Here is a 25,818-nt window from a genome sequence, read left to right as displayed (position 1 = left end):
CTCATTCCTAGAAAGTCAACCGTTAGTACAGTCTGTCTTCTCTGACTGTAGATTCAAATTTTTTTCTTCCTGTCTTTATGAAACTAATCAGTACTCTGTTTAGCTTTGTACTTGCATAGGAGTTGCTTTCTGTTTAATTTCTCTGAGTCTTGCTTCATGCGTGCACATTCAAGTAATTGGCAAATACCTTATGGGAGAATACACAGCAGCCTTGGGTTGTTTTTTTCTCTTCAAACAGCCATTTTTGTATTCCAACTTCGATGAATATTTTTGAAGGCAAGATTAGTCTGACATTAGCTATAAATCAATCAATTGATCAATAGATTGGTATCTCCATAATAACTTGAAGAAGGCAGCCATATAACACTCCTAAACATAAGAGTTATCCTAAACACTGACTTTATTATGTCTTGTAAGGAAACATATCCCCAAAAACTTTGTTTCCAAATGAGAAAAGAGTGTTTATTGCTACCAAAAGCACTACTCTTAAGACTACTATTTTAAAATTCTTATAATTGTTTTTTAGAGTATTCTGTCTTCCACTTTTTTCTGCTTTCAGTAGTAATGCTTTATTTTTAATTGAGATGTAATTAATATATTGCTGTTGTTGTTTTTAATTTACTACTAGGGATCCCTGGGTGGCTCAGCAGTTTAGCATCTGCCTTCAGCCCAGGGCATGATCCTAGAATCCCAGGATTGAGTCCCGCGTCAGGCTCCCTGCATGGAGCCCGCTTCTCCCTCTGCCTGTGTCTCTGCCTCTCTCTCAATCTGTCATAAATAAATAAATAAATAAATAAATAAATAAATAAGTAAGTAAGTAAGTAAGTAAGTAAGTAAGTAAAGTAAGTAAAGTAAGTAAGTAAGTAAGTAAATTTCCTTCCTTCCTTCCGCCCGCACCTGGGTGGCTCAGTTGGTTAAGCACCTGACTCTTGGTTTCAGCTCAGGTCATGATCTCATGGTTGTGAGATTGAGCCCCACATTGGGCTCTGTGCTCAGTGCAGAGTCTGCCTCAGATTCTTTCTCCCTCTGTCCTGCCTGTGTCCCCCTCCCCCCATCTCAAATAAATAAATAAATAAAATCTTTAAAAATTTGCTACTTTTAGTTCATTGTGTTTAACGTGTTACCAGATTTTATGATTGGTTAAATACTGGTAAGGATTAATTACTGCTAAATAAGTTTTACCTAAGGGTATTCAGATATTTATTAGATTTTTAAACTTACTTTTCTGAAGGTACTTTTATGTATAAAGATGATATTAATTTGGATTTCTTTATTAAAAACAGTAACACTGATTCTTTTCTCTTTTCAGAAAATGGTGTAAATGGAACAGTAACTTCAAATGGAGCTGACTCTCCCCGTAATAGAAAAGAGAAATCTTCATAATGAATTATAATCTAATTGATTAATGTCCCCAAAGAAATCTGCTTTTTACTATATCTTTCAGCACTAGAGATTTTTTCTGTCCTTGAAAATACAGTTTGTGCTCTTTGATTCTTGCTATTGTACTGTTGTTTCATGCATTTTTTTAAAGGGCATTTGAGGGAAGGATGATTACTATGAGTGAGAAAAATATTTTAGCTTAGACTAAGCTACCTGCCTTCAAAATAGTTTAGGGACCACCACCATATTCTATTTTGTTTTTTATCTTTGAATGTTTTTCTAATGATTTGGAGAGATAACTATTTACAAAAATTCTACATAACAGTGATAAAATTTCTTGCTCTCACCAATTTTTTGTATTAGCAAGATGGCCTCTTCCAGCAAGGTCATATTTTTTAAGTTATCTTTCAGGGTAAAATGGAAATACTATACAGTTGGAAGTCAAACTTTAATATGTTTTCAGTGTTCTCTAATTTTTAGGAATTTTTGTAGTCTTTACACCTGGGAAAAAAGATTTGTAAATTCACTATAATAATTGTGTGCTTTATTTTATAGGTAATGGTTGTTAATGTTACATCCCCATTTTAAAAAACAACCACAACATACTATTGGTTACAATGTGTGGAGAGTTATTGCCATATATATTGAATCAAAAATATATGAACATAAAAGTACCTGTGAAGTAAAATCCTTTCTTGAGCATTTTCAACACTTGTAAACTGAAAATCAGAAAATTAAATATTTACTATAAAGAAGCAAATACGACTATAGCCCTTTTTGATATGTTTATTAATAATGATTCTTAATGGGGCTTATAAGGTCGATATGCACAGCATCTTAGAAAAATATTGTTTAACCTGCAAACCCTTTTTAAAAATAATGCCTACTTAATTTATATCTATAAAAGAATGTCGGGTAATTATATTTGGAAACATTTACTGCACTAATCTTAAAGAAATTGAAAATTCAGTTGGATAAATAGTCTTACAAAAGACAGTGCTTTATGTTATAACTATAGCTTTGGTCCCATCTTTAATTGAGAAGCATTTATCTGTATAAAACATATTTTTGGATAAATATATATATATATATTTGTATCTCTACAGAAAGGCTCTAAAAAACATTTGAGTAAAACATTTGGTTCCCTTTTCTATAATTATCCTTAAAAATTCTTACAGCTATATTTGGTTTTTTTGTTGTCTTCACAGTACCTATACTGCTCCTTTTGGTGTTCACATCTTGTTCTCCATTTCTCACTTTTGTCACCAGCTCATGTTTGTGCCATTTTTAGTATAAAAGTTGCAGGCTTGTTAGGTCTGCAGTTTAATAAGTTGCCATGCTGCTAGAAAGTTGTGCTTTCTATTTCCAGCTGTTTACTTCCTGGAAAAAGTAGTAGCTCTCTGTAGCATCATGGAGTTTCAGTGGAACCAAATTTTTGCCAATAAAAACTGGCATTATATTGAACTATACATTGAGAAATCAAACAAAATAAAATTTTTACTTTCACAAGCTGTATCCTGGACGTTTTCTTTATTGTTGGCAAGTTTTTATGCTGTTTAAGATTTAATCTCATTAAAATGTACCATGTTTAAAGAGCATACTCTTGATAGACCTTGAGAACAGCCTTTCCCGGGACGCCTGGGTGGCTCAGTGGTTGAGCATCTGCCTTTGGCTCGGGGTGTGACCCCGGAGTCCCGGGATCAAGTCCCACATCAGGCTCCCTGCATGGAGCCTGCTTCTCCCTCTGCCTGTGTCTCTACCTCTCTCTCTCTGTGTGTCTCTCATGAATAAATAAATGAAATCTTTAAAAAAAAAAATAAAGAACAGCCTTTCCAAAAAAAAGTATTCTGCAAAAAAAAGAGGATTAGTTTCATGCTATTGAGGGAAAAATGGTTAGTAACCAAATTCAGAGACTACTGAGTTAAAGGTGTTTCTTTACTACAGGACTTTTCAACCCTTTATATGTAAATATGCTTCATGATGCACCAAGAATGTTTGCAGTGGGGATATAACATGCAATGAATGTGTCTCAACTTTCTGGGCTGGGGAAACTTCTTTCTATGGAATTACCTAACAGCATTGTGTTCTATTCCATACACTATAGGTTTAGGAAAAGAAAAACTCTTTTATATGTAGCTAAAACTTTATAGGCACACATATATATACAAGTATAATTGTTAATTGTATAAGCTCTAAATCCCCTCGCCCCAAATGCTTTCAGGAAAGTCCTTACTGACCTCCAGATCGTGCAGAGTGTGTTACTATCACCCGACCACAGGTCACCTTTGAAACCTGATGGCAAGCATGTAGGACCATGACCCAGGACAGCTGTCAGACTCATTGAGTAACCTTGAACTAGTTGCTTTGCCATTTGGGGATTCAGTCCTTGTTTCTGTAAATGCCTTTTTGCCTGTATTTTAGAATATGCTTGTGGGTGGTCCAGGTGGAACAAAAGTATTAAGTGCATTCTTCTAAAATTCAGTAACTCCACACAGTCAAAATCAGAACTAATCCTGAAACAAAGTTTCTATAGGTAAAGACACAGGAGAAATTTTTAGTTGCACATTTTGTTAGCAATAGCCATTGACACCTTGTGTCTGCAAGGTGTTTCCAAATGTTTTCACTGAAAACTAGTTCTACTGCCTGTCTACATATGGACAACAAAAATTTGTTTTTAAGTGATAGTTGTATTAATAATCTTTGCATTTTTTCTCACAATTTTATTCAAAGCATTGCTATTTTTTTTTTCTTAACTCTCTTATAAGCACCAAATTTTAATATCTAAGTCAATTCCTTGGGAAAGAAATACCATCAAGAACTTTCCTCCAGGACAAAACGATGATGTTCACGCCTCCAAACGACCAAATTTGAAATCTACCAAACTAAAAAAAAGCCCACACATTAAAAAAAGTAACATATATCACATTCTATGGGTTCCATGCATTTAGCAGCCTTTGCTTGTGCTATGTAATCATCCTTTAGCTGACTTTTAAAAAGTAGCACCCAACCTCATCAAAATACTTTTTCCATTTGCTTTTTTTTAATTAAAAATAATTAAAACGAAGGAATTCACAACTGCATGAATCATTTCAATGTCATGCACAGCAGATGAAGGTCAGGAGGGCTCTTTACTGCACACATGATTAGGAGATACTGGTCTTCAAGGTTCAGCTTTCTTGCAAACTGAAAAATATCCACATTCCAAGTGATTGGAAGAGCCGATCTCAGAATCCCAAAGGACAATACTGGCACCCAAGAGGTTCAGGGAGTGACAGGGCTTTCATCAAATTGACAGTTATTCTGTGTAATACGTTTCCCATCTTGTTTCAGTACTTTGATTGAGAGGTCAAGAATCAGTCTGAGAAACTCCCATGTGGAATCTTCTGGAGATGTAGAGATTGGAATGGCTTTCAAATCATTAATCACATAATCACAGTCTCTCCCTTCTTTGGCATCTCTACAGCACTGGAATACAGTCTTAATACAGTCTTCTACTAGAAACTGAGACCAGTCTCCTTTAAGATTGTCTCAGGCATCACTACATTTTTTGCATGTTTTTTTTTTTTTTTTAATGTATTCATTCATGAAAGAGAGGCAGAGACCTAGGCAGAGGGAGAAGCAGTTTCCCTGAGGGGAGCCTGATGCGGGACTCAATCCTAGGACCCTGGGATCACGACCTGAGCCAAAGGCAGATGCTCAACAACTGAGCCACCCAAGCATCCCTCGCTTGTATTTCTCACATCCATGGACCATCATTTGGGTCACTCTGTACCATAGTGACCACCTTTGGTTTCAGTTTGATAATTTCACATAATATGCCCCCATCTCCACCCACTAGAATGAGTGGGTCTTTGCCACTGTAGTCTTTTCCACCACCTACATGGCCTACATATTCCCAAATCACTCTCTGCTGGGTTAACACCCCCACTAAGATTGAGAATATTTCCAAATTGCTTCAAATGTAGGATTTTAATGTTCTATAAGGTGAATCTTCATCATACATTATTTACTTACGTCAGAAAAAAGCAGGCCACCATTGGGCCTGTATCTGTGGGCCAGTATCTGTCTATGGCCTTTCCTCAAACTGTGGGTGGTAATCATTTCCCCTGCCCAATACTGTCCTCAGTTCTTTCATTCTTTCTTCTACCTTGTTCAAAAGACTGTCAACTTCTTGGCCCTGTGAATTGCCGTCATAACCCAAGGTCCAACACCACCAACCCCTAGGGATAATTCTCAAATTGGCAGAGCTACCATTTTGGTTTATGTAGGTTGCTAAATAACCATGGTCTTGCCCGCTGGGTAGACTCTGTCATCCTTTGCTCCTGGAAAATGGACTGGAAGCCTTTTAGAATGGTCTCATCATCAGTTTAAATGTGGAGCATGAAGTTGAGAGTGCTGGGGATCCCCGGGTAGCTCAGCGGTTTAGCGCCTGCCTTTGGCCCAGGGTGTGATCCTGGAGTCCCGGGATCGAGTCCCACATCGGGCTCCCTGCATGGAGCCTGCTTCTCCCTCTGCCTGTGTCTCTGCCTCTGTGTGTGTGTGTGTGTGTGTCTCTAATGAATAAACAAAATCTTAAAAAAAAAAAAGTTGAGAGTGCTGTGCCACGCTGCCTCCATAATGAGGCGAGGCCCTCTGCCATGCCTGGAGGAGATGACCACGGAGACTGAGGCTGTGGGACATGCAGGCTGCAGCCCATAGGGAGTGCCCACCTTTTTTACATTTTTAAAGGAATGATTTCAAAAGTAACCCTGAAGGAAACTCTAGGGTAATGCTTAAACAGATGGTTCTGTCCAAAGATCACCCTTGCTGTGTGATAGGTGATTCATTAAGAATCATCTACTGTAAAATTCCAATACAAGGCAGGTTTGGGAATTTTAAAGCAGACATTAGCAAGTGTTAGTTGGGAAAATGAAAGACTAGTAACCCAGGACATGAAGAGAGTGAATGGGACTGGACTGAGTCTCTAGGTGCTTTAGAAACCGGGAATACAGCTCAATCCCCTAGGATGAAATGAGGCAAGAAGACAAGTTCATAATAATAGTGCCTTGTTAATCTGGTTACTGAGCACTTTTTAAAAGCTATTAGCCACCTACAGAAAGCGACACATCTCCGTGGCTTTGCTCTCGCTTGTGAAGACAGCAGAGAGCTAGTACTTACAAAGACAAACCAGTCCTGTATTTAAGCATGATTTGCTTTACAAAAAGCGCTCTGCTAGGTATCTACATGCCACACGTTAACCAGCTTTATTCAATACCATTCAGGAAGAGGCTAAGCCAATTTGTCTAGCCTAACTATTCTTAGTGAAAATAATTGTGTTTGCTTAAAGCTGAAATCGAACACTTAGATGTCCTGAAAACAAAAAGAATCAGAAAAAAAAATTAAAAACTTTAGGTCCATCACACCGTCTAAATCATGACTATTAGTAACTTTGAGGGTAAGTGAGCCAAAAAAACAAAACATTCCAAACTTCAACCAATTCAAGTAATAACTTTGTTGATTTTTGTTAACATTAATAAGCACTTAATGGTAAGATTAGCAGACCAGAGTCTGAATCTTGACTCCTTCACTGATAACTCTGTGTGATCTCATGTCTGTGTCTCAGTTTCCTGAGATACCTAATAGCAGCTACCCCACCAGGTAGTTCTGCAAACTAAGATAGTGCATATAAATTGTGCATAGCTCCATGCCTGATGCTCACTGAGTGTTAGTTGTCAGTTCCTAAGGTTGTGAAAAACACAGTAAAGGAATGGCTAATAATATTAAGTAATTTTAATTGTTGCTGCTTCTCCATATATGATCCATTATACAAGGTTTTGAGCACTCATGTACTCTAATGCAAGTACAGTGTTTCATGGTTGTTACTCTTCAGTAGACAGGCCAATAAAGTTGCATGAGATGTTCAAGCCAACATTACAGCCATTTAATCATTGCAAGACTGCAAGCATGCTTATCCATCACAAAAGTTCATAAATCAAACATCCAAGTATATACTGAATCATTTACACTTATGGTGATCCAACAATTATAAAAGCAGCAAAGAGCATGCATAGTTTCTAAAGAACGATTTTTTAAAAATCAGATACCTAGGGTTTATGAAACCATAATTTCATTTAGACGGTGTGTACAACTTCTAGAGAATTTTTAGTTGCTTGGAGTTCCCTTACTTTCTAATGGGAAGAATCAAAGTCCATCAGGTAAATAAGAATATTTACCTGGGATAAGAAAAGAGTGTATTCCAAGCTATGTTTATCAATATACTTGAACTAATCTCATAAAATGTCCTACAAATTGCAATTCAGCAAATGGACCAGAAGCACTGGCTGTTAACAGTATGTGTGTGTGTGTGTGGCGGGGGGGGGGGGGGGGGCATATATACATAAGTGTGGATAATGGATAAAATGGACTAAAATCTGAAGACTAAGTTCCTTACTCTGTTGTCTACTTAATGACTGACTTCTGGAGTAATCATTTTTTCCTTCATCAAATATGAAAAACTATGATCAAACTTTTTTATGAGTACAATTAGAGAATATTTTTTTTAATTTTTATTTATTTATGATAGTCACAGAGAGAGAGAGAGAGAGAGGCAGAGACACAGGCAGAGGGAGAAGCAGGCTCCATGCACCGGGAGCCTGATGTGGGATTCGATCCCGGGTCTCCAGGATCGCGCCCTGGGCCAAAGGCAGGCGCCAAACCGCTGCGCCACCCAGGGATCCCCAGAGAATATATTTTTAAGATTTTATTTATTTATTCATGAGAGACTGACACAGAGAGAGGCAGAGATAGGTAGAGGGAGAAGCAGGCTCCCCATGGGGACCCCAATGTGGGACTTCCCAGGATCCCGGGATTACACCCAGAGCCAAAGGCAGATGCTCAACCACTGAGCCACCCAAGTACCCCAAGAATAATTTTTTAAATGCAATTTTACCTAATTTAGGTTAGTAGTGACCTCCTGACCAATTAGAGTGTTCTTTTCTCTTTCTTGCTGATTTCATTCACAACAAATAAAACTATAAGATACAGGTCATTTATTACTTAGATCAGAAAGGCAAAATATGCTAAGTACATGAAGAATAAAAAATTAAGTGTGATTTTTAAAAAGTGAATTCCACGGCTAAAATTAACCACACAGGAAACAACAGATGTTGGTGAGGATGCAGAGGAAGGAGAACCCTTGTGCACTGTAATGGGAATGCAAACTGGTGCAGCCACTCTGGAGTACAGTATGGAGGTCCCTCAAAGAGTTGGAAATAGAGCTACCCTATGACCCAACGATAGCACTACTAGATACTTACCCAAACAATACAAAAATACTGATTCAAAGGGATATATGCACCCCAATATTTATAGCCTAGCATTACTCAATGGTAGCCAAACTATGGAAAGAACCCAAGTGTCCATTGACTGACGAATGGATAAAGAAGATGCAATGGACTATTATTCAGCCATCATAAAGAATGAAATCTTGCCATTTGTAATGATGTGGATGGAGCAACAGTGTATTATACTAAACAAAATAAATCAGTCAGAGAAAGAAATACCATGTGATTTCACTCATATGTGGAATTTAAGAAACAATACAGATGAACATACGGGAAAGGGTTAAAAAGGAGAGAGAGGGAAACAAACCATAAGAGACTCTTAATGATAGAAAACAAACTGAGAGGCCCTATGGAGGGAAGTGGGTGGGGGATGGGCTACATGGATGGTGTGTATTAAAGAGGATGTTTGTCATGATGGGCACTGGGTGTTGTATGTACGTGACAAATCACTGAATTCTATTCCTGAAACCAATCGTGCACTATATGTTAACTAGAATTTAAATTAAAATGTAAAGGGGGAAAAAAAGGTAAATTCCATTCTGTAGGATTAAGGCCTAGAAGACTACTAGGAATGTTAGAAGACTGGTAATATACTTAAATCCTAATACACATAAGAAGCTTTGAAAAATTCAAAAGAAATAAGCAAGGCTTGGGGTGCCTGGGTGGTGCAGTCGGTTGAGTGACTGGTTCTTGGTTTTGGCTCAGGACCATGATCTCAGCGTTGTAGGATCAAACCCCACCTCAGACTCCGTGCTGAAGACTCTCTCTCCCTCTGCCTCGCCCCATGGACACACTCGTGCTCTCTCTCAAATAAATAAATCTTTTTTAAAAAAATGGAAAAGAAAAAAAATAAATAAATTAAAAAATGGAAAAGATAGATAAATAAATAAATAAATAAATAAATAAATAAATAAATAAATAAATAAATAAATAAATAAAAATTAAAAAATGGAAAAGAAGCCAGGCTCGGTTCAACTTTATCTTAAAAATAACTTACATAACTGCACTCAGTGAATAGAAAGCCCGGTTCACGCCTTGAAGTCATGTCTCTGTTGATACTATGATACGGGGGTCAGTTCTGCCTCAGTGCAGAAACGATACAGTGGAATAAGATGGAGATCCGGAGATAGCCATTTACCAAAAAGAAATCTTTTTCTGAAAAGAAATACTCCACCGTGATGCGCATTGAAATTTATGGAGCAAGCACATTTCTAAACATTGGCCATTATTCAGACAGCTCAGGCTCATCTCATGTTTTCTTCTATTATAGAGCATCTTAATTTTGTATGGCTTTTGGGTTGTTTTTTTGTTGTTTTAATAAACACTGAAACAATAAAGAATTTAAAATGCAAAGCCATCTTGTGGACTGTAGTTTCAGGTTTAAGTAATCACTGCTCTCCTTGTTTTACTGTATTTTGACGAGGGCCAACGTTCTAATTACCGTCCAGCATCTCTTGTTCAGCAGGCGGTGCCAATCACACCCCATTATCTATTGATGTGGAGTAAGTGCCCGTTAGGGGCTGCTGCAATCACCACCCTAATTTTCCGCTCACGCTCCATCCACGTCAGCGCTCTCGTCTCCAGAGGTAAGAGCAGCTGTACTCTCTGTACTCATTAACCCAGCCGCCCTTGACATTTGTTCCTTTTTTTTTTAAACCTAATGTCGCAAATTCTCTACTAAAGGAAAGACTTTCAGCCTGCGATTTTTTTTTGCATTGATTATTTCAGCTGTGTTCCAGGATCTGCCTTTGCATCTAAAATAGTATTCTCACATTTCACACACTGAGGTTCAAAATTCCAAACAGAAGCCCCACACGGGACTGTGATTTGATGCCACTGAATGGCCCAAGGGGGGGCACTGAGTTGGATGTAGGTCCAGAGCTTCACCCATTGATCTGAATTTGGCCTTAAAAAGCATTAGCAATTTGTTTCTTCTTGGTATTACCAACTGCTGAAAAACCTGACGCGATCAGTTATATAGGCTATTTTACAATTAGTGCTTCTCGTTTCAGAGAAGCTTAGTTTTGATGTGTTCCTCCCCTGTTCTGACCCTCCTTTAGCTCTGCAAATGTCTGTGCTTGAGAGGAGAGCTTGTATTAATTACACTCCATCTTCATCTTTCCCCATGTGCAGCAGGGTTCCAGGGGCTTGCATCTTGCATCTGAAATGGAAGAAATGATATTTGCATTTTTATATCCTCATATAGCAAAGGACCAGCCTCTCCTACCTCTGTTCCCAAAATACTCTCCCATAGCCCATTCTTTATTGTCCGTGATCTTTTTTTTTACATAAGGCAAAATAATGCCGTACTTTATTGATTCTAAAATGTTCTCCCCCGATACGTTAGCATCTCTGGATTGAGAATGGGTTTTTCAATCAGTGGCATGTCATAATCGCCAGCATTCTTCTTAGTGCACACAAAATAAGGATTTAAAAAACGTGGTGAATTTTTTGACTGTATGAAATTCAGCAAAAATTGGTAGCATTTACTGAAGTCTTACCATGTGTCAATTATTATTTTAAGTGTTCCTCCACCTTATTTTGACCCTCCACAGAAACTCTATGGCAGCCCAGGTGGTGCAGCGGTTTGGCGCCTGCCTTCAGCCTAGGGTGTGATCCTGGAGACCCCGGATTGAGTCCCACGTCGGGCTCCCTGCATGGAGCCTGCTTCTCCCTCTGCCTGTGTCTCTGCCTCTCTCTCTGTGTCTCTCATGAATAAATAAATAAAATCTTAAAAAAAAAGAAACTATGAATAGGTACGATTATTAGCCCTGTTTTACAGAAAGGTGAAGTGACATAGTGACAAAGCCAAGCTTTGAACGCGGGTCTTTGACCAAGTGGCTGCTCCTCACTGTGTTCCACCACACACCCTTGCAAGAGGATCATTTGATCTGATCTTCAGTGTCCTTCCTTCCAAAGAGTTTTGCAAAGATAAAGCTACAAACTATAAAATATTAATCATGTAAAGTAAAATAGCATAGGATTTTAATGTATTCAATAACACTGAGAGACCTTTTTCTGGATATTACGAGTCTACAAGAATTCCTAGAACACAGTCCCTACCTTCAAGGGCTCATAGTCTAGTGTGAGAGGCAGACATCCCAGACAATAATATCAACAGTGAGGAAAGTTCTAGAGCAGGGGCAAGTACTAAGGACCTCAGGTATACGGCTGAACTTGAACCAGACTGTCTGGTTTCTGAGAGAAGGCTCCCCTAAGCCTTGAGGCTGTTTTGAATCAGGAGAATTTGCTTCAGGCTTCCTGTACAGCGTTGGATGATGAATGAATGGGTGAGCTAATGAATCAATCAATCACTGAAAAAGGCAACCAGCTACGGCTTGAAAGAAACTGAGCCACAGCCTGGGGTCATGGATGTGTAAGGAGCAATCATTGAAACCACATCCTTGAGGGAGCCTGAGAGGGAATGGAAAGAGGTGAAGAGGTGCTAGAGGTTGTGCAAACCAACCAAAAGGGCTTCAAGGGGGAGTGTCAGCAGTGTCCGAAGTTGCAAAGAAGAAAAATAAAGACTGCAAAACGCTGGTCGAATTCTTTCCCTGGAAGTCTGATGCCCTCAGAGGAGAACAACAGGATGCTATTAGGTTCCCTCTGCCTCATTTTCACTTAGGGACCTAAGGTCTAAAAGGATCCAGTGGGATCCTTGTGGGGCCTCAACTCCCAGGCGGGCAGCAGGTGTTGGACGCCTCCTAGCTTGGGGGGAAGAGGTTGTGAGGCAGTTTTGCAGTCACAAGCCACCACCCCACCCCAGCCTGCAGAAGATCCAACTGGCAAAGTGCAGGTGAGAGGGGCAGGGGTGCGGGCACACTGCCCCCCACCCTCCCCTCGCTGGGGGCTATGCACGGGCATTCTAAGAGCACCATGCATGGGGCCCCAGGGCACCCCTCCAACCAGGGGAGCCAAGGTTGGGCAAACATTTGCAGCTCTTTCTCAGGCCCCTGGTTTCAGTTTTAACTACTATTATATCAGCTCTTGTGACTGCAAGTGACTTTTTAAAAAAGATTTTGTTTGTTTGTTTGTTGGATGAAAGAGAGCGAGAGCATGGGTGGGGGTGATAGGGCTGGGGGGAACGGCAGAGGGAGAGAGAGAAGCAGACTCTCGGCTGAGCAGGGAGCCCTACACCAACCTGGATCCCAGGACCCTGGGATTGTGACCTGAGCCAAGACCAAACACTTAACCGACTGAGCCACCCAGGCTCCCTTGAATGGACAATGAACAAATAAAATTAAGCATCACTGTCAAACCCAATTCGTTGAATGAAAAGATTATGAGCAAAAATGAGGAGAGAAAAGAAAAGATTGCATGTCACATGGTGGTTGTGGCCGGGCTGTCACTAAACAGCTATCAGGACTGAGTTGCAAGCATTAAGCCTATCTTAGTCCCTGTGGGGAGCGATAACCTGCGTGATTCCCACCCTCACTAGGCTTGAAGTGGCAAGACAAGTAACTGCACACAAAATAAACTCTAGTGACTGAGTATATGCATCTTTTCTCTCCATTCTTGTTTTATCCACCACTCTTTCTCCTGTGAAGACACTGACTGGTGAGAGCTAATTTTCCTGGGACACTCTCAGCAATGTTTATAAATCTGATAGGCAAAGTGCTTATGTGTTTTCCAGAGTATATACTTAGCATTACTTTATCATTTTGTTCCTCCTCCCCATATCATTGAGCGCTGTAGAAGGAGACCTTGTAGTTTAGTAAAAGAGAGAAGACATTACACTAAATAGTTCAATGGGAGGGCCCAGAAGGAGCTTGCATCTCAGCTGGAAGGCCAAGAAAGACAGCAACTGGCTTTTAGAGACAAATATGGTTGATTTCACAGTTGCAAGCTCTGATTTAAGTCAGAATAAAAAGCTACATGAAATCAACTAAAAGGAGTCTGCTGTCTGGTGCTCCAACAATTAGTTGAAAGGCTCCTACTTTGAAAATAATTCACAGCCCCCTCATCTTTTAAGCTGATGCTGCTCAAACTACAACCAAGGGAACAGTTCCTCTTCTGTCCTGTGAATTGTTTGTAACCAGTCCACAATGAGGTAAGTACAGAAACTAAGTAAGCATTTAGGACTTTAATGGCAATTTGGCAGAATAGTTTTAGGTCTGCTGAATTAAAAAAAAAAAAAAAAAGAAGGAAAGAAATGAGTTTGTGTTTTGTATGTCTTTGGATTCTTTTTTCACTGAATTTTTTCTATTTATTTTATTATTATTTGTAAAAAAATATTGATGATAGATGATATCGATAATAGATCGATAGATGATAGATAAATAGATAGAGATAGATTCACAATGAATTTAAGACAAAGTCGGTCCTTGTACACAGGTGTTCTGAGAGTCGTTGCTCAGAGCCACTCAGTGGGCCTCAAACACAGTCCACACAAAAGAACTGGCAGTTAAATACAACAGTTCCTGAAGGATCCAGAAACACTAGTGACAAGTCAGGAGGCACCCTGTAGACGTTCTCATTCAAAACAGAGTTCTTGGCCAGATTGTTGGCAGCTTTCCAGATTTCTGCCAGCAGGAAGCACAGATAAGGAAGCTACACTCCCCTTGAAAAATCAGATTTATCCGGAGTGACGCCTAATTTCACATAAAATCCACAAAAATGTGAGCTGGCCAAATAGCTCAGTGAGACTGAGTGTTACCAGTGGTGTCTTCAGAGCGAAGTGTCACTTCTGTTTCCTCTGACTTTAAAGGAGATAGAAGTGTCTTGAGCTGATAAAGTCACAGAGCCTGTGGCAAAAAAATCCCCAAGCAGCCACGACTGTGTCATCAGTTAAATAGAATCAGGTATTATGGGTATGAAATCAGCCCTTTAGGGGCACCACATTCAGCTAGATGGATGTTCCTGTAGTGACTAAGAGAGGTGAGGTCTGCTGTTAGATTGATTTTAGCCAGGGAGATGCACAACATCCCCCAGCGGAATGCTTCATTGCAACATGGGTCTAAGGATATACTCATTGAACCAGGCCATTAGCAATCCTGGACAACTGAAACTAATGTGTCCTTAGCAAACATCACCAGGTTCCCATTATTTGTATTCTTAGCTGTTCTCAGATGTCTTTAGTTGGTGTCTTTCATTAGACTAAATTAGTTGGATTTTTACAGGCAGAAAAAATATCTTCCCGTATCTTTTGCAGTTTTCCCACGCGTCTATTACATTCTGTGCCCAGTAGGCTCTGAGTAAATGTTGACTAACCCGTTAATAAAATGATGTAAATCAAACAGCAGGTTCCTTTTCTTCACTTTCAGTGCATTTATTTTCTTTGCTGGTGTACTGTTTTATTCAAAGCTCTGTGAATTTGATTTAAATTTTTGGAAATAAAAGAACATAGAAAAATAATACAAACTTAGTTCATTTAGATCCTGCGTCCTCGGGTTTTATGCCCAACCAGAGAACTTGGCAACTGCATATCAAGATCTAATTAGCTCAGGCAAAAATCCAAGCTACTCACCCATTGATGAAGCCTCAACTGATGAGATTTCTTGAAGGGAAATTAAGAAACAGAGACCTAGGGGGAATCCCTGGGTGGCTCAGCGGTTTGGTGCCTGCCTTTGGCCCAGGGCGTGATCCTGGAGCCCCGGGATCAAGTCCCACGTAGGGCTCCCGGCATGGAGCCTGCTTCTCCTTCCGCCTGTATCTCTGCCCCCCTCTCTCTCTTTCTATGTCTATCATGAATAAATAAATAAAATCTTTAAAAAAAAAAAAAAAAAGAAACAGAGACCTAAAGCACTATGCTCTTCTTTTCTGTTCCCTTTTCTTATCTCTTCTTGAATTTCCCCAAAATTATGCAGAAGTGCTCAGATGGAAACTGAATGTGTTCTTTCTTATAGTAATGAACTCAGCCACAACATCCCGTGAGCAAGGGACTAGTGGACGAGGGAGCCTGGAAGGCATGAAGGTAGCAAGGCCAAGGAAGAGAGAGCCCAAGAAGATAAAGCTCAATCTATGAAAAAAAACCTCAGGCCCTCACTGTAGACTCGAGCTCCATTTCCGGGAGAATCAGCAGCATGTAGGGCATAGAAATTCTGTTCCATTCTTCCCCCTTTGTCTGTTTGTCTCCTTCTCTCCTACATTCATCCACACCATCTCCATCTTTGCTTAGCCAAAACCGCTTCCCTTCTCATAGAAAAGAGGGGAACTTGCTTGACTGGGAGGTTGGGAAGTGGCCCACATTATGTTTTGAATGGAAGATTTCATTTTCATTTGTTACCCCATTGCCTCTGTGATTTCCCTGCCAGTGGAGCCAACAGTTCCTTTGAGAAAGACCCAAAACTCTTCAAATACAGTAAGTCTCCACCTCTCCAAGTAAGATGGCATCAGTGCTAACTAAACCCTTTGAGAATTATTAGCTGTGTTTTAGAATCCTATTATAGGCTGTTACAGAAAAGACCCATTTGGTGATGCCACTATAAGGCCATCTGGTAACAATATTGTTTGTATTTTTTTTTTAAGATTTATTTATTTATTTATTTATGATAGACATAGAGAGAGAGAGGCAGAGACACAGGAGGAGGGAGAAGCAGTCTTCATGCCAGGAACCTGACACGGGACTCGATCCCGGGACTCGATCCCGGGACCCCAGGACCACGCCCTAGGCCAAAGGCAGGAGCTAAACCCCTGAGCCACCCAGGGATCCCCCCATTGTTCGTATTCTAAGTGAGCACAAGCCATAATTGAGAAGGTAAAGATGGAGAAGGAACTACAAAAAACATGATCAGATAAGCAGAGGCTCAAGTCTCAAGAATCTTGTTCTTTTTCAAATGACCTTATAAGAGCTGAAAATTAGGCAACAGGGGGAAATAAAAGAGAAAACAAAGGGCTTTGCCTGTTCCTTCCTATTTCCTTTGTTTGGTTTTTCTGAGAAATGTGTTTGTAGCATAATTTTGGCATATTCACTATTGGCAGAAGCTTGTAGAATAATTCCTTCGTTAGTGTGCAGAATTTGATTCAACAATTCATTTTGAAGTCAGAACTTTGCTACCTGTAACGGAATTACATAGGATATATTAGGATATTTCCTAGGATATCAGAAAAGGGATTATTTTTTTTTAAATCAAGAAACAAAAAGGGAGGGAAGGGCACAGAGAAAGAAAACTGTAAAAAAATTAATAGCTAACTCTGAAAGGGAACAAACCATTTAATTCCTGCTAAGTGGAGCCCAGTTACTTGCACAGCAACATATTCCTCATTAATAGGTGTTTGTGAAGGAACCTAGTATGTCAATGAGAGATATGTGATACTTCCCTAAGTCTTTCTTAAACTTTCTCCATTCACACCCTAGAGCAACCCCACACTCCTAGCTAGCTAACCTTTTGCATCAATAGTGGAGAATGAAGGCAATCCAACAACATAGAGGTAGGTCTAGATTGTACCTTAGGAGATCTGACTCCTTTTTTGGAAAAAGCTACAGTTCACTAATGTCTTAGAGATTTGTGCACCCACCTCGTTCATAGTTTGATATTTGAAAGCAGATCCCAAGTGGAAGAGATTGTAACAAGATTCTAAACACATGTACTTGTTTCTAAATGGCAATACTAAGTGTGGATATAATCTTTTGGGGGAGATGGAGGCTTTCTGTATTTAGAGAGGGTTTTTTTTGCTCTTCCTCAAAGATCCTGTTGGGCTCTACTTGCTAGATTTTTAGTAGTAGTCACAAATGGGATATGGTAATGAGTAAACATAGAACTCAATTCAAAGTCTGAGACCAACCAAAGATATGGACAACCAAGCTCCTATACACACACACACACACACACACACACACACACGTGCACACAATAATTCCTTCAGGCAAACTCTTCTTAACCTGACCTTGAAAGTCCAGTGCCCATTAAACCACAAGACAGAACTGAGGAAGCCAGAACTCCCTGTGGCACTCTGTGTCCAGAGGTTGGTTAGTATCCAGTTTGGGAATCATAGAAAAAATAATACAGACTTAGTTAATTTGGGTCCTGTGTACACAGGTATCATGCCCATAGAACTTGGCAACTATGTATCAAAACCTAATTAGCTCAGGCAAAATCCAAACTACTCACCCAATATTTGAGTTTTCATTCAGTTTAGAAAAGTGTGTTACCATTCACTCATTCTTTCATTCCACCAACACTTGACAATTTACCATGTCCCAGGCCTAGCTATGAATACAGGTATGAACAAAACCAAGTCCCTGCTCTCGTAGAGCTTAGATATCTGTATCTTGGGAAGTCACTCTGAATCATTCCATGGAGAAAGGATAGAATATGAATACACTATCACAACCAAATCAAATAAATACAATATTTGATGATGTGCGTATTCTCTTTCCTGAGTCACGTGAGCCTCTGCCCTCTGTCTTTCCCACATAACCCAGGCTTAAAAGCCAATGTCTTCAGTATAAAGGAGTTCCATTCTCAGAGTATTTGTAAACTAAAGCAACCTTTGGGGCTAGAAGTCCTCTTTCCAAAGCAAATTTTTGTGCAAATGGACTGAGCCAGAGGCTCCAGGGGTGACAATAGGGAAAGGCAGCTAGGAGTGGGGAAAATGGCTGCTGTGTCTTGGGTGACTCTTCCAGCTGAGGGGCAAGAATCTTATCCCTGGGCCGATGGGCGAGCGCTGTAGTTCTCTTAGAGAAGGAGGATAGGAAAATCCTGGTAAGATTCAGTGGAGAGGAAATTTATTTTTTGAAGCCATGGATGCCTCTCTTTTGTAATTTTTTCCTCAAGGAGCTCAACCTTGGAGTTGATTCATGCATCAGCAAAAAATTTACTGAGTGTCTACTCTGCATCGTGAACTATTCTAATCACTAGAAATATACATCAGTGAACAAAATAGGCAAAAATTCCTGCTGTCCTGGGGGTAACATTCTAGGAAGAGGACAGAAAATAAAAACAGCCACAGAGCTTAGAAGGGAAGAGAAATGGCCTTGATAAATGGTAGTCTATCAGCAAGCAATAAGTACTATATATAATATGTACTGTATATTATATTATATATAAATATAAAAGGGGCCAGGGGAAAAGAAATCTTTGTGAGGTACGCAGTGTTAAAGGTACAGTCAAGTGGAGCTAGGTTAGAAAATCATGAAAATAATTTTAAAATACCCAATGACTTGGACTGTAAGTATTATGCTTTTAAATTACTCAAGGATCCAATAAGAAATGATGGTGGAGACAAGAAATAAAGAATCATTATTTCTTAGATTATTAGTCCAATTAATATACATTTTTAGGTCCCTTGTAATTCATTCCTTAGCGAAATACTTGTGTAAATCCCTTGCTCGTTTTTATTGTCCTTTTTTTTCTTTTTCTTATTGATTTGTTGGAGCTCATTTATGTTAGGATTATGAATCTTTGTCCAGAATATTTGTTATGAATATGGTCTCCCACTTGTTACTGATATTTGCACTTTTTAAAATGTCTTTTGCTGGAGAAAGGTTTTAAATTTTTGACTCAGATCTATCCATTATTTCCGTATGGTTTCTGGATCTCATGTCTTACTTAGGAAGTTCTTCTCACCTCCTGAATATATTCTCCTCTATTTTTTTCTTTTCAGTTTATACTTTTTTTTTCAATTCTACAAATAATATACAAATTCATACTCAAATAATTCAAATAACATAGATGAATAAACAATAAAAATTATTTTCACTCTTGGGTGCCTGGGTGGCTCAGTTGGTTAAGCATCTGACTCTTGGTTTCAGCTTAGGTCATCATCTCAGGGTGGTGAGATAGAGCCCTATGTCAGGCTCCAGGCTCAGGAGCAAGTCTGCTCAAGATTCTCTTCCTCTACCCCTTCCCCATGCTTGCTTTCTCTCTCATTCTCTCTCTCTCTCTCTCTCTCTCTCTCTTTCTCAAATAAAATATATAAATCTTTTTTTTTAAGTTGCTTTCATTCTTTGCTCTTTCCACCCTCACTTATTTCCCTAGAGGTAACCACTGTTGACTTGAAAGACATCTTTGCCTTGTCACATTGATTCCTATTTCATCTCATTTCCAGATGGGCTCAAGACTGTTTCCAAGGATGTAAACAAACATCGATAAAATGTATTCTAAGGTGTCTGGGAACTAGTCTTATAAAGTGGAAAACATTTGGATTCATGAGATAAAAATAAACCATGGGCTCATAAAAAGCACAATTTCTGATCCTGAGATCTGAGAACAATGTCTTGCTGAGAGCACCCAGTGAATGAGATCCTCATGATCATACTTAGTGGTTTCATCTAGGTTTTCTTAAAACAGCATTCAAGATCAATGGCTTCATGCAATTTGGTTAATTTAAGATAGCCCAATATCAAGCCCTACAAGTTAGCACCTTTCTGATAGGCTAAATTTTAGATAATAGAATTTATGACACAATCTTAATTTCTTGAAGTCAATGATCAGAGAAGGAAGATAAAGTAACAGCACTGCAATCTTTGCCTTTCATAAAAAAGTGAGCCAATGTCTGTTTTTATTGTGATTTTGATAATTAGCCTTCCAAGAATAATTATGAATTGCTATACAGTAACCATTAAAGCCAGGTGGGATTAGGAGGATGCAGGGCAATGGGCTAGAAGCATCAATGAGGAGGAAGGAGGACCTCTCCTGGATTAATGGTACCAGCGGTGTAGGGCCTTGGGAAAAAGACAACAGGGAAGCCATGACCTCAAGGGAGATCCATATTTTGTCTAGAGCAAGAAGCTGAGAACATTCAGGAATGAGGTATAGAGGATTTTGCTAATGCTCAAGGGCTCAAGGGTTTCAGGCTTTGGGGAAAGATGGGAGATGTGGACCAAATGAGGAAAGTGTGATACATGTGTGGAGATTAGGAGGGCAGGAGAGGAAGTGTGACCTGGGTGTCTGGAGCTTCGTAGAGTGATTGAACAGAGTTAAAGGCATAAGGAGATTAGTCCTAATACACTCAAAAGAGAGACTGGTGGGGAGGCTGCCAGTGGTTTTATATTAGTCGTTAAATTATCTCTGGTTTAGTGTGTTAGTTTTCTTCATGTGCTTTGAAATTTTGTTTGTGGCCTTTGTTTTACTTTCTTTGTTTTTTGGGGCGATGGGGAGGGTGTTAGGGGACGGGAAGGTTTGCTCTGTTATTTTGTCCTTTCTTTCCAAGCAACTTCCCCATGGCCCTTTCGGCCCTTTTGGCTGTAGCCTGCATCAAGGCTCCTAGGGCCAGCGAGTTTAGCACCAGGTCTTTTCCTGATCCTCCTTCAAGAGACAAAGGCAAAGTGAGGTGGCACCAGGCCCACTTAGAATTGGTTCTGTCCTTGGTCTCTGTGCCACATCCTGCCAGTGCGAAGGGACACCTTCTTTCCAGGGGCCGCCCCAGTGCAGGGACCCCAGCTCTCTTAGACTTCTTTCCCATTTGGGGAAGCCGGTCTCTGCCCCAGGTTCTTCCAGTTATCCTGGCTCTCAGCTCCCAACCAGGAGGGTGAAAGCTACAGGGCACCCTGAGAAATGTGGTCAACAACACTACCATACTCCTTACACTGACCAGGACAAAGTTCAGCTGGAGCAACCTTGTAAAGGTAAAAAGGCTATCTAATTTTTAAAAAATAATCAGGGTCAGAGGAGGTTTTTAGAAGAAGATTATTTTGTAAATGAAGAGATAAATGATCAGGGTGCCTGGGTGGTTAAGTGGTTAAGTGTGTGACTCTTGATTGCCACTAAAGTTGTGATCTCAGGGTCGCATCAATCTCAGAGCTGGGCGTGGAGTCTGCTTAAGATTCTCTCTCTCCTTCTCCCCCTCTACCCTTCTAGAAAAAAAAAATATAAATAGTGAATTAAGAGCTCTTACAAATGAATTTTTTATTGAGATATAATTGATATATAACATGGTGTTAGTTTCAGATGTACAACATAATGATTCGATATTTGTGTATATTGCAAAATGACCACAATAAGTCTAATTAACATCCATCACCACACATAGTTGAAGATGTTTTTTCCTTGTGATGAGAATTTTAAAGATCTACTCCCTCAGCAACTTTCAAATACACAATGCAGTACTATTATTGTCATCAGCATGCTGTACATTATCTCCCCAGGACTTATTTATGTTTTATAACTAAAAATTTGTACCTCTCCACCCCCTCCTCCTGCCTCTAGCAATCGACAATCTATTCTCTGTATCTGAGTTTGGTTGGTTTTTTGCTTTCATAGATTTCATATATAAGCGAGATCATACAGTATTTACCCTTTCCTGTCTAACTTATTACACTTAGCATAATGCCCCAAAGTGAGCAAATGTCAAGATTTCCTTCTTTTTTAATGCTGAATAATATTTTGTACATATTTTCTTTATTCACTCATCCATCAATAGACTCTTAGTTTGTTTCCATATCTTGGCTATTGTAAAGCTTCAATATCTTTTCAAGTCCGTTTTTTTCATTTTCTTACAAATCAATTTTTTTAAAATAACAAATACCCGATAGAAAAATCAACAAATACAAACAGCTCACAGGAAAAAAACCCACAGATCTATTTTTTTAAGATATAAAAAATCTAAAAACATCAATATGAAAGTAAAGCAAATTAAAGATATGCTAAATACTATTTTCACTGTCTATCTCCCAAGATAGGCTATCAGCTACTCTATCTTTGCATGGTGCTGACCTATCACAAAAGCAGATGGGTCAAAGAAATGCTTAACATATTTTTGCTGTGTTTCATATCCCTATGCATTTAAACATGCCATTCATTCTTCATAGAATGTTTTTTGACCCTTTGTCGTATAGATTTACATCTAACTCCAACTCATGCATCAAAACTCAGCTCATATCACCTTCTCCAGGAAGCCCTCCTTGGTTTACCATCATGATCATCCTAGTCCTATTAATCTCTCTTCTGGTTTTCTGTGTAATCTTTTTTTTTTTTTTTAATTTGATCATATCCTTGTTTCATTGATTTCAATCATTGATTTACTTGTTCCTTTTCCCAACTACTCTGTGAGAGCGCCAAGTCTAATTCGATTTTGCGTTCCCAAGGCCTAGCTCATTGGAAGCACTCAAAGATTCTTTGTTGGATGTATGAATGAAGAACTTGTTACTTGCTCCGAGATTGTACATAGTTGGTTTAGTGATGCTGGGTTATGTGCTGAGCACTCTCCACTGGGAGGCAGTGTTGTGCAGTGAAAAGCTCTTAGCTTTGCAAGCCAGAAAGCCAGGGTTCCCACAACAATCCTGCCACCTCTTACCTGCCTATCCCTGGGCCATGCACAATTTTAAGATGCTGGCAAGATGAGAAGAATGAGCAGAAGAATATTTTCTTTACAGAATTATCATGAGGATTATAGATAATTTAGGTAAAGTATCCAACATATTGTAGATGCATTTATAAGATAGCTCTGGATTACTTGCTTATATAATAGTAGCACAATTGCAGGTAAAGGCCTAGATCATTTGCAATCATGCTGCAAATGACCCTCCCTCTAGAAGCTCTCAGTCCACTTCTCATGTCTGTCGGAGGGCTCAGGCTTGGAAGCTCACTGTTCAGAGGTTTTGGGGACTCCATAGAACTAGGACCTCCACTGGGGCTTAAGCAAGTCAAGGGCTTCAGGGACTGTTATTGCCAGGCCCTGGTTCAGCTGCATGTGCATTAAATAGATTTTTGTGCACTGGCCTGGGAAACAAGCCACCATCTATAATTCTGTTTCTATGGGGAAAGGCTTTCTGTGTTCCAAACAACCAACTTACTAATGAACTCCTGGAACACAACCTATTTGTCGACGGGGACCGGCTGACTGGGTTTACATGGCTGAGCCAGCCGCCCGAGCGACTGCACAGTGTTGATCTAATTATAATGAATTCTCTACGGTGACTAATCTAGCCGTGGTCTCCACAATTGAAGAGGAATTTTGAAAAATTGGAGAGTGTTCTACAAAGAACCACAAAGATGATTAAAGGACTGAAGGAAAATCTAGTCTGGTCTTTACAGTTTTAAAAGGACTGCAGAAACCACTCATGCATACATCACTCTCAAATGAAAAAAGTATTTGATTCTGTACTGTGTCAAGTGCATTTATCATTTGCTAATTGACAATGAATTAATTCGTAGAGAAGGGAACCAGTGTTGTTGAGTGCCCGTATCAGAGTATCAGACACTTCATGGGCCTTTTATATACATTATTTAAGCTTACCCTCATGGCCACCCTGCCAGAGAGACATCGTTATGGCTATTTCACAGATGAGGAAACTGATTTTCAGTGAGATTCATTTGTCGAAAATCTGATAGTTAATAATACAGAACGTAGATTCAAATCCAGGCCAGATTAGTATCAAAGCCCCTCTAACCAATTTTCTACACGGCAGCCAGAGTGACCTTTCTGAAGTGTAAACTTGATGATGACCTTCTCCTGCGTAAAACACTTCTATGGCCTCACTCTGCTCCTGGGATGAAACTCAAGCTTCTTAACACGGCTGGCAGGACCCTGAGCATCTTGCCTCCTGCACACCAAACACCCTTGTCTCCTGCCATCACCTGGTCCCCTCAGCCCCAGGGCTGTGTCCAGACATCTTTCCTTTTGTCTATTCCTCCCTCTGCATCCAGCCTCCTAGCCTTCACACATGCAGTTCCCTCTGCTCTCCTGCTTTTCCTTATCTGTTGACCAACTTTCCTCTATTTACCCTATGGATCTCAGCTCGTACACACCTTCCTTTGGAAGCCTTCCCCGTGCCTCCAAGTAGAGACTGATCAGCCCTTCTCTGTGGTCTCCCAGTGGATCACATTTCCCATTATCACAGCATTATCACACTGCCCGGTACCTGAGTGCTGATTTAGCCTTGAACACCCTCCTGTGTGCACACACACACCCATCACTCAATCATTATTTGTTAAACAAGTGTTGAATGATCATATCACAAGTTATTTTTACAAACAGTAGTCAAAATATTGACATCTACAAAACATTTACCTTTTTATAAAAACTTAAAAAAAAAAAAAAGAGGAAAAGAGGATTTGAGATTATCCCGATCATAATATGGCTCTCCCTTGTTTCCGGTATGTTTTCTTGAGAGGAAAGAAAGAAATACAGCTGTCAGTAGGATGCTGGATGTTGTGTAAAATGTTCGCACGCCCATGGGAGGATGGCCCCGGTGGACATCATCCATCATCATCTGGGTCATGGCAGGAAAGAGATTGAGAACCTTCCAACCCTTCCTAGCTCCAGGAAGGACCTCATGAATCCATTATATTCGAAAGGACATTGATCTTTGTAACTTCCTCCAGAGAGAAATCTCCAATCCTATCTGGTGTCGAACAACCCTTGGGGTAAGAACATTCTTCCTTTTGTTTAACTTTAATCAGCCCGTTTTTGGGTGTGCTCTTGGCCACAGAGGAAAAGCAGCCATCCCCCTCCAAGCAGTGGTTTGTCTGGAGTTCATGTCCATTGCCCATGCTGCTTAAGTCATCCAGAAGCGTCTCCTCTCTAGGTGGTATCATCCCAGGTCTGCTAGCCCCTCTTTGCTGGTCACTGAATGGCGATTTGGCTTTTGCTGTGAACTCTCTCCACATTCTCTCAATCCCATTGAGCCATGGAGACCAGAGCCAACCCCAGCTCTCTGTTACAGCTCAGATCAGTGCCGAGCTGTGTAGCAATTACCTCATGATACAGACATGCTTTTCATTTGCCACAGTTCTCTGCTTGCATTTTTTTTAATCATCAGAACTGCAGGGTTGTGACAATTCCTCCCGGTCAACTGGCTATCCACTAAAGCTATACTTTCAATTTTCCAGCCAACTGCTTTTGAGTGGTTGGCACCTTGCCTTTGAATATGTTCACTTTTTAGCTCCAAGTGCATAACCCTGAATTTTTCTTTGCTGAACTCCATCCGGTCTATGTCCCATTATTCCAGTTGGCCAGTATTGCCTTCTCTGACTACTCTAGCCTGCAGAAATCTTTTCCTTTGGTGGCACCTCGGGGTTTGTGTTATCAGCTGCCTACTTCCTGGGCATATTTCCTATAGATCAGTGCATTAGTCAGATTAAGCTAAATTATGCTGCTGTAAACCAGTCACCCCTAAATCTCGGTGGCTTAAAACAGTAGCTTTGGCTTTTCTTATTTGTGCTACATTGTCCACATTGATCAGTAGAGGGGCTCTGATCATCTCAGTCAGTCCCTGGTCCGGGTTGGCAGAAGT

General features: G+C 39.9%; 1 protein-coding gene and 1 pseudogene across 1 annotated transcript in view; one reads left to right on the top strand and one right to left on the bottom strand.

Annotated features, from left to right (window-relative positions):
• TRAM1 (translocation associated membrane protein 1) overlaps positions 1–2,889 on the top strand; it is a 34,037-nt gene extending 31,148 nt beyond the window's left edge. Inside the window, 1 exon segment of the mRNA XM_025477960.3 lies at positions 1,310–2,889. Within this exon segment, the coding sequence (XP_025333745.1) occupies positions 1,310–1,383 (74 nt within the window). The 3' untranslated portion in view covers positions 1,384–2,889.
• Positions 2,890–4,540: 1,651 nt separating this feature from the next.
• LOC112678372 (spermine synthase-like) lies at positions 4,541–10,856 on the bottom strand (annotated as a pseudogene).
• Positions 10,857–25,818: the final 14,962 nt, after the last annotated feature.

The sequence above is a fragment of the Canis lupus genome, chromosome 29 (genome assembly GCF_003254725.2).
Source record: "Canis lupus dingo isolate Sandy chromosome 29, ASM325472v2, whole genome shotgun sequence".
Taxonomy (NCBI): domain Eukaryota; kingdom Metazoa; phylum Chordata; class Mammalia; order Carnivora; family Canidae; genus Canis; species Canis lupus.
The sequence above is the reverse complement of the archived record's forward strand: the minus strand, read 5'-3'. Positions and strand labels throughout refer to the sequence as shown.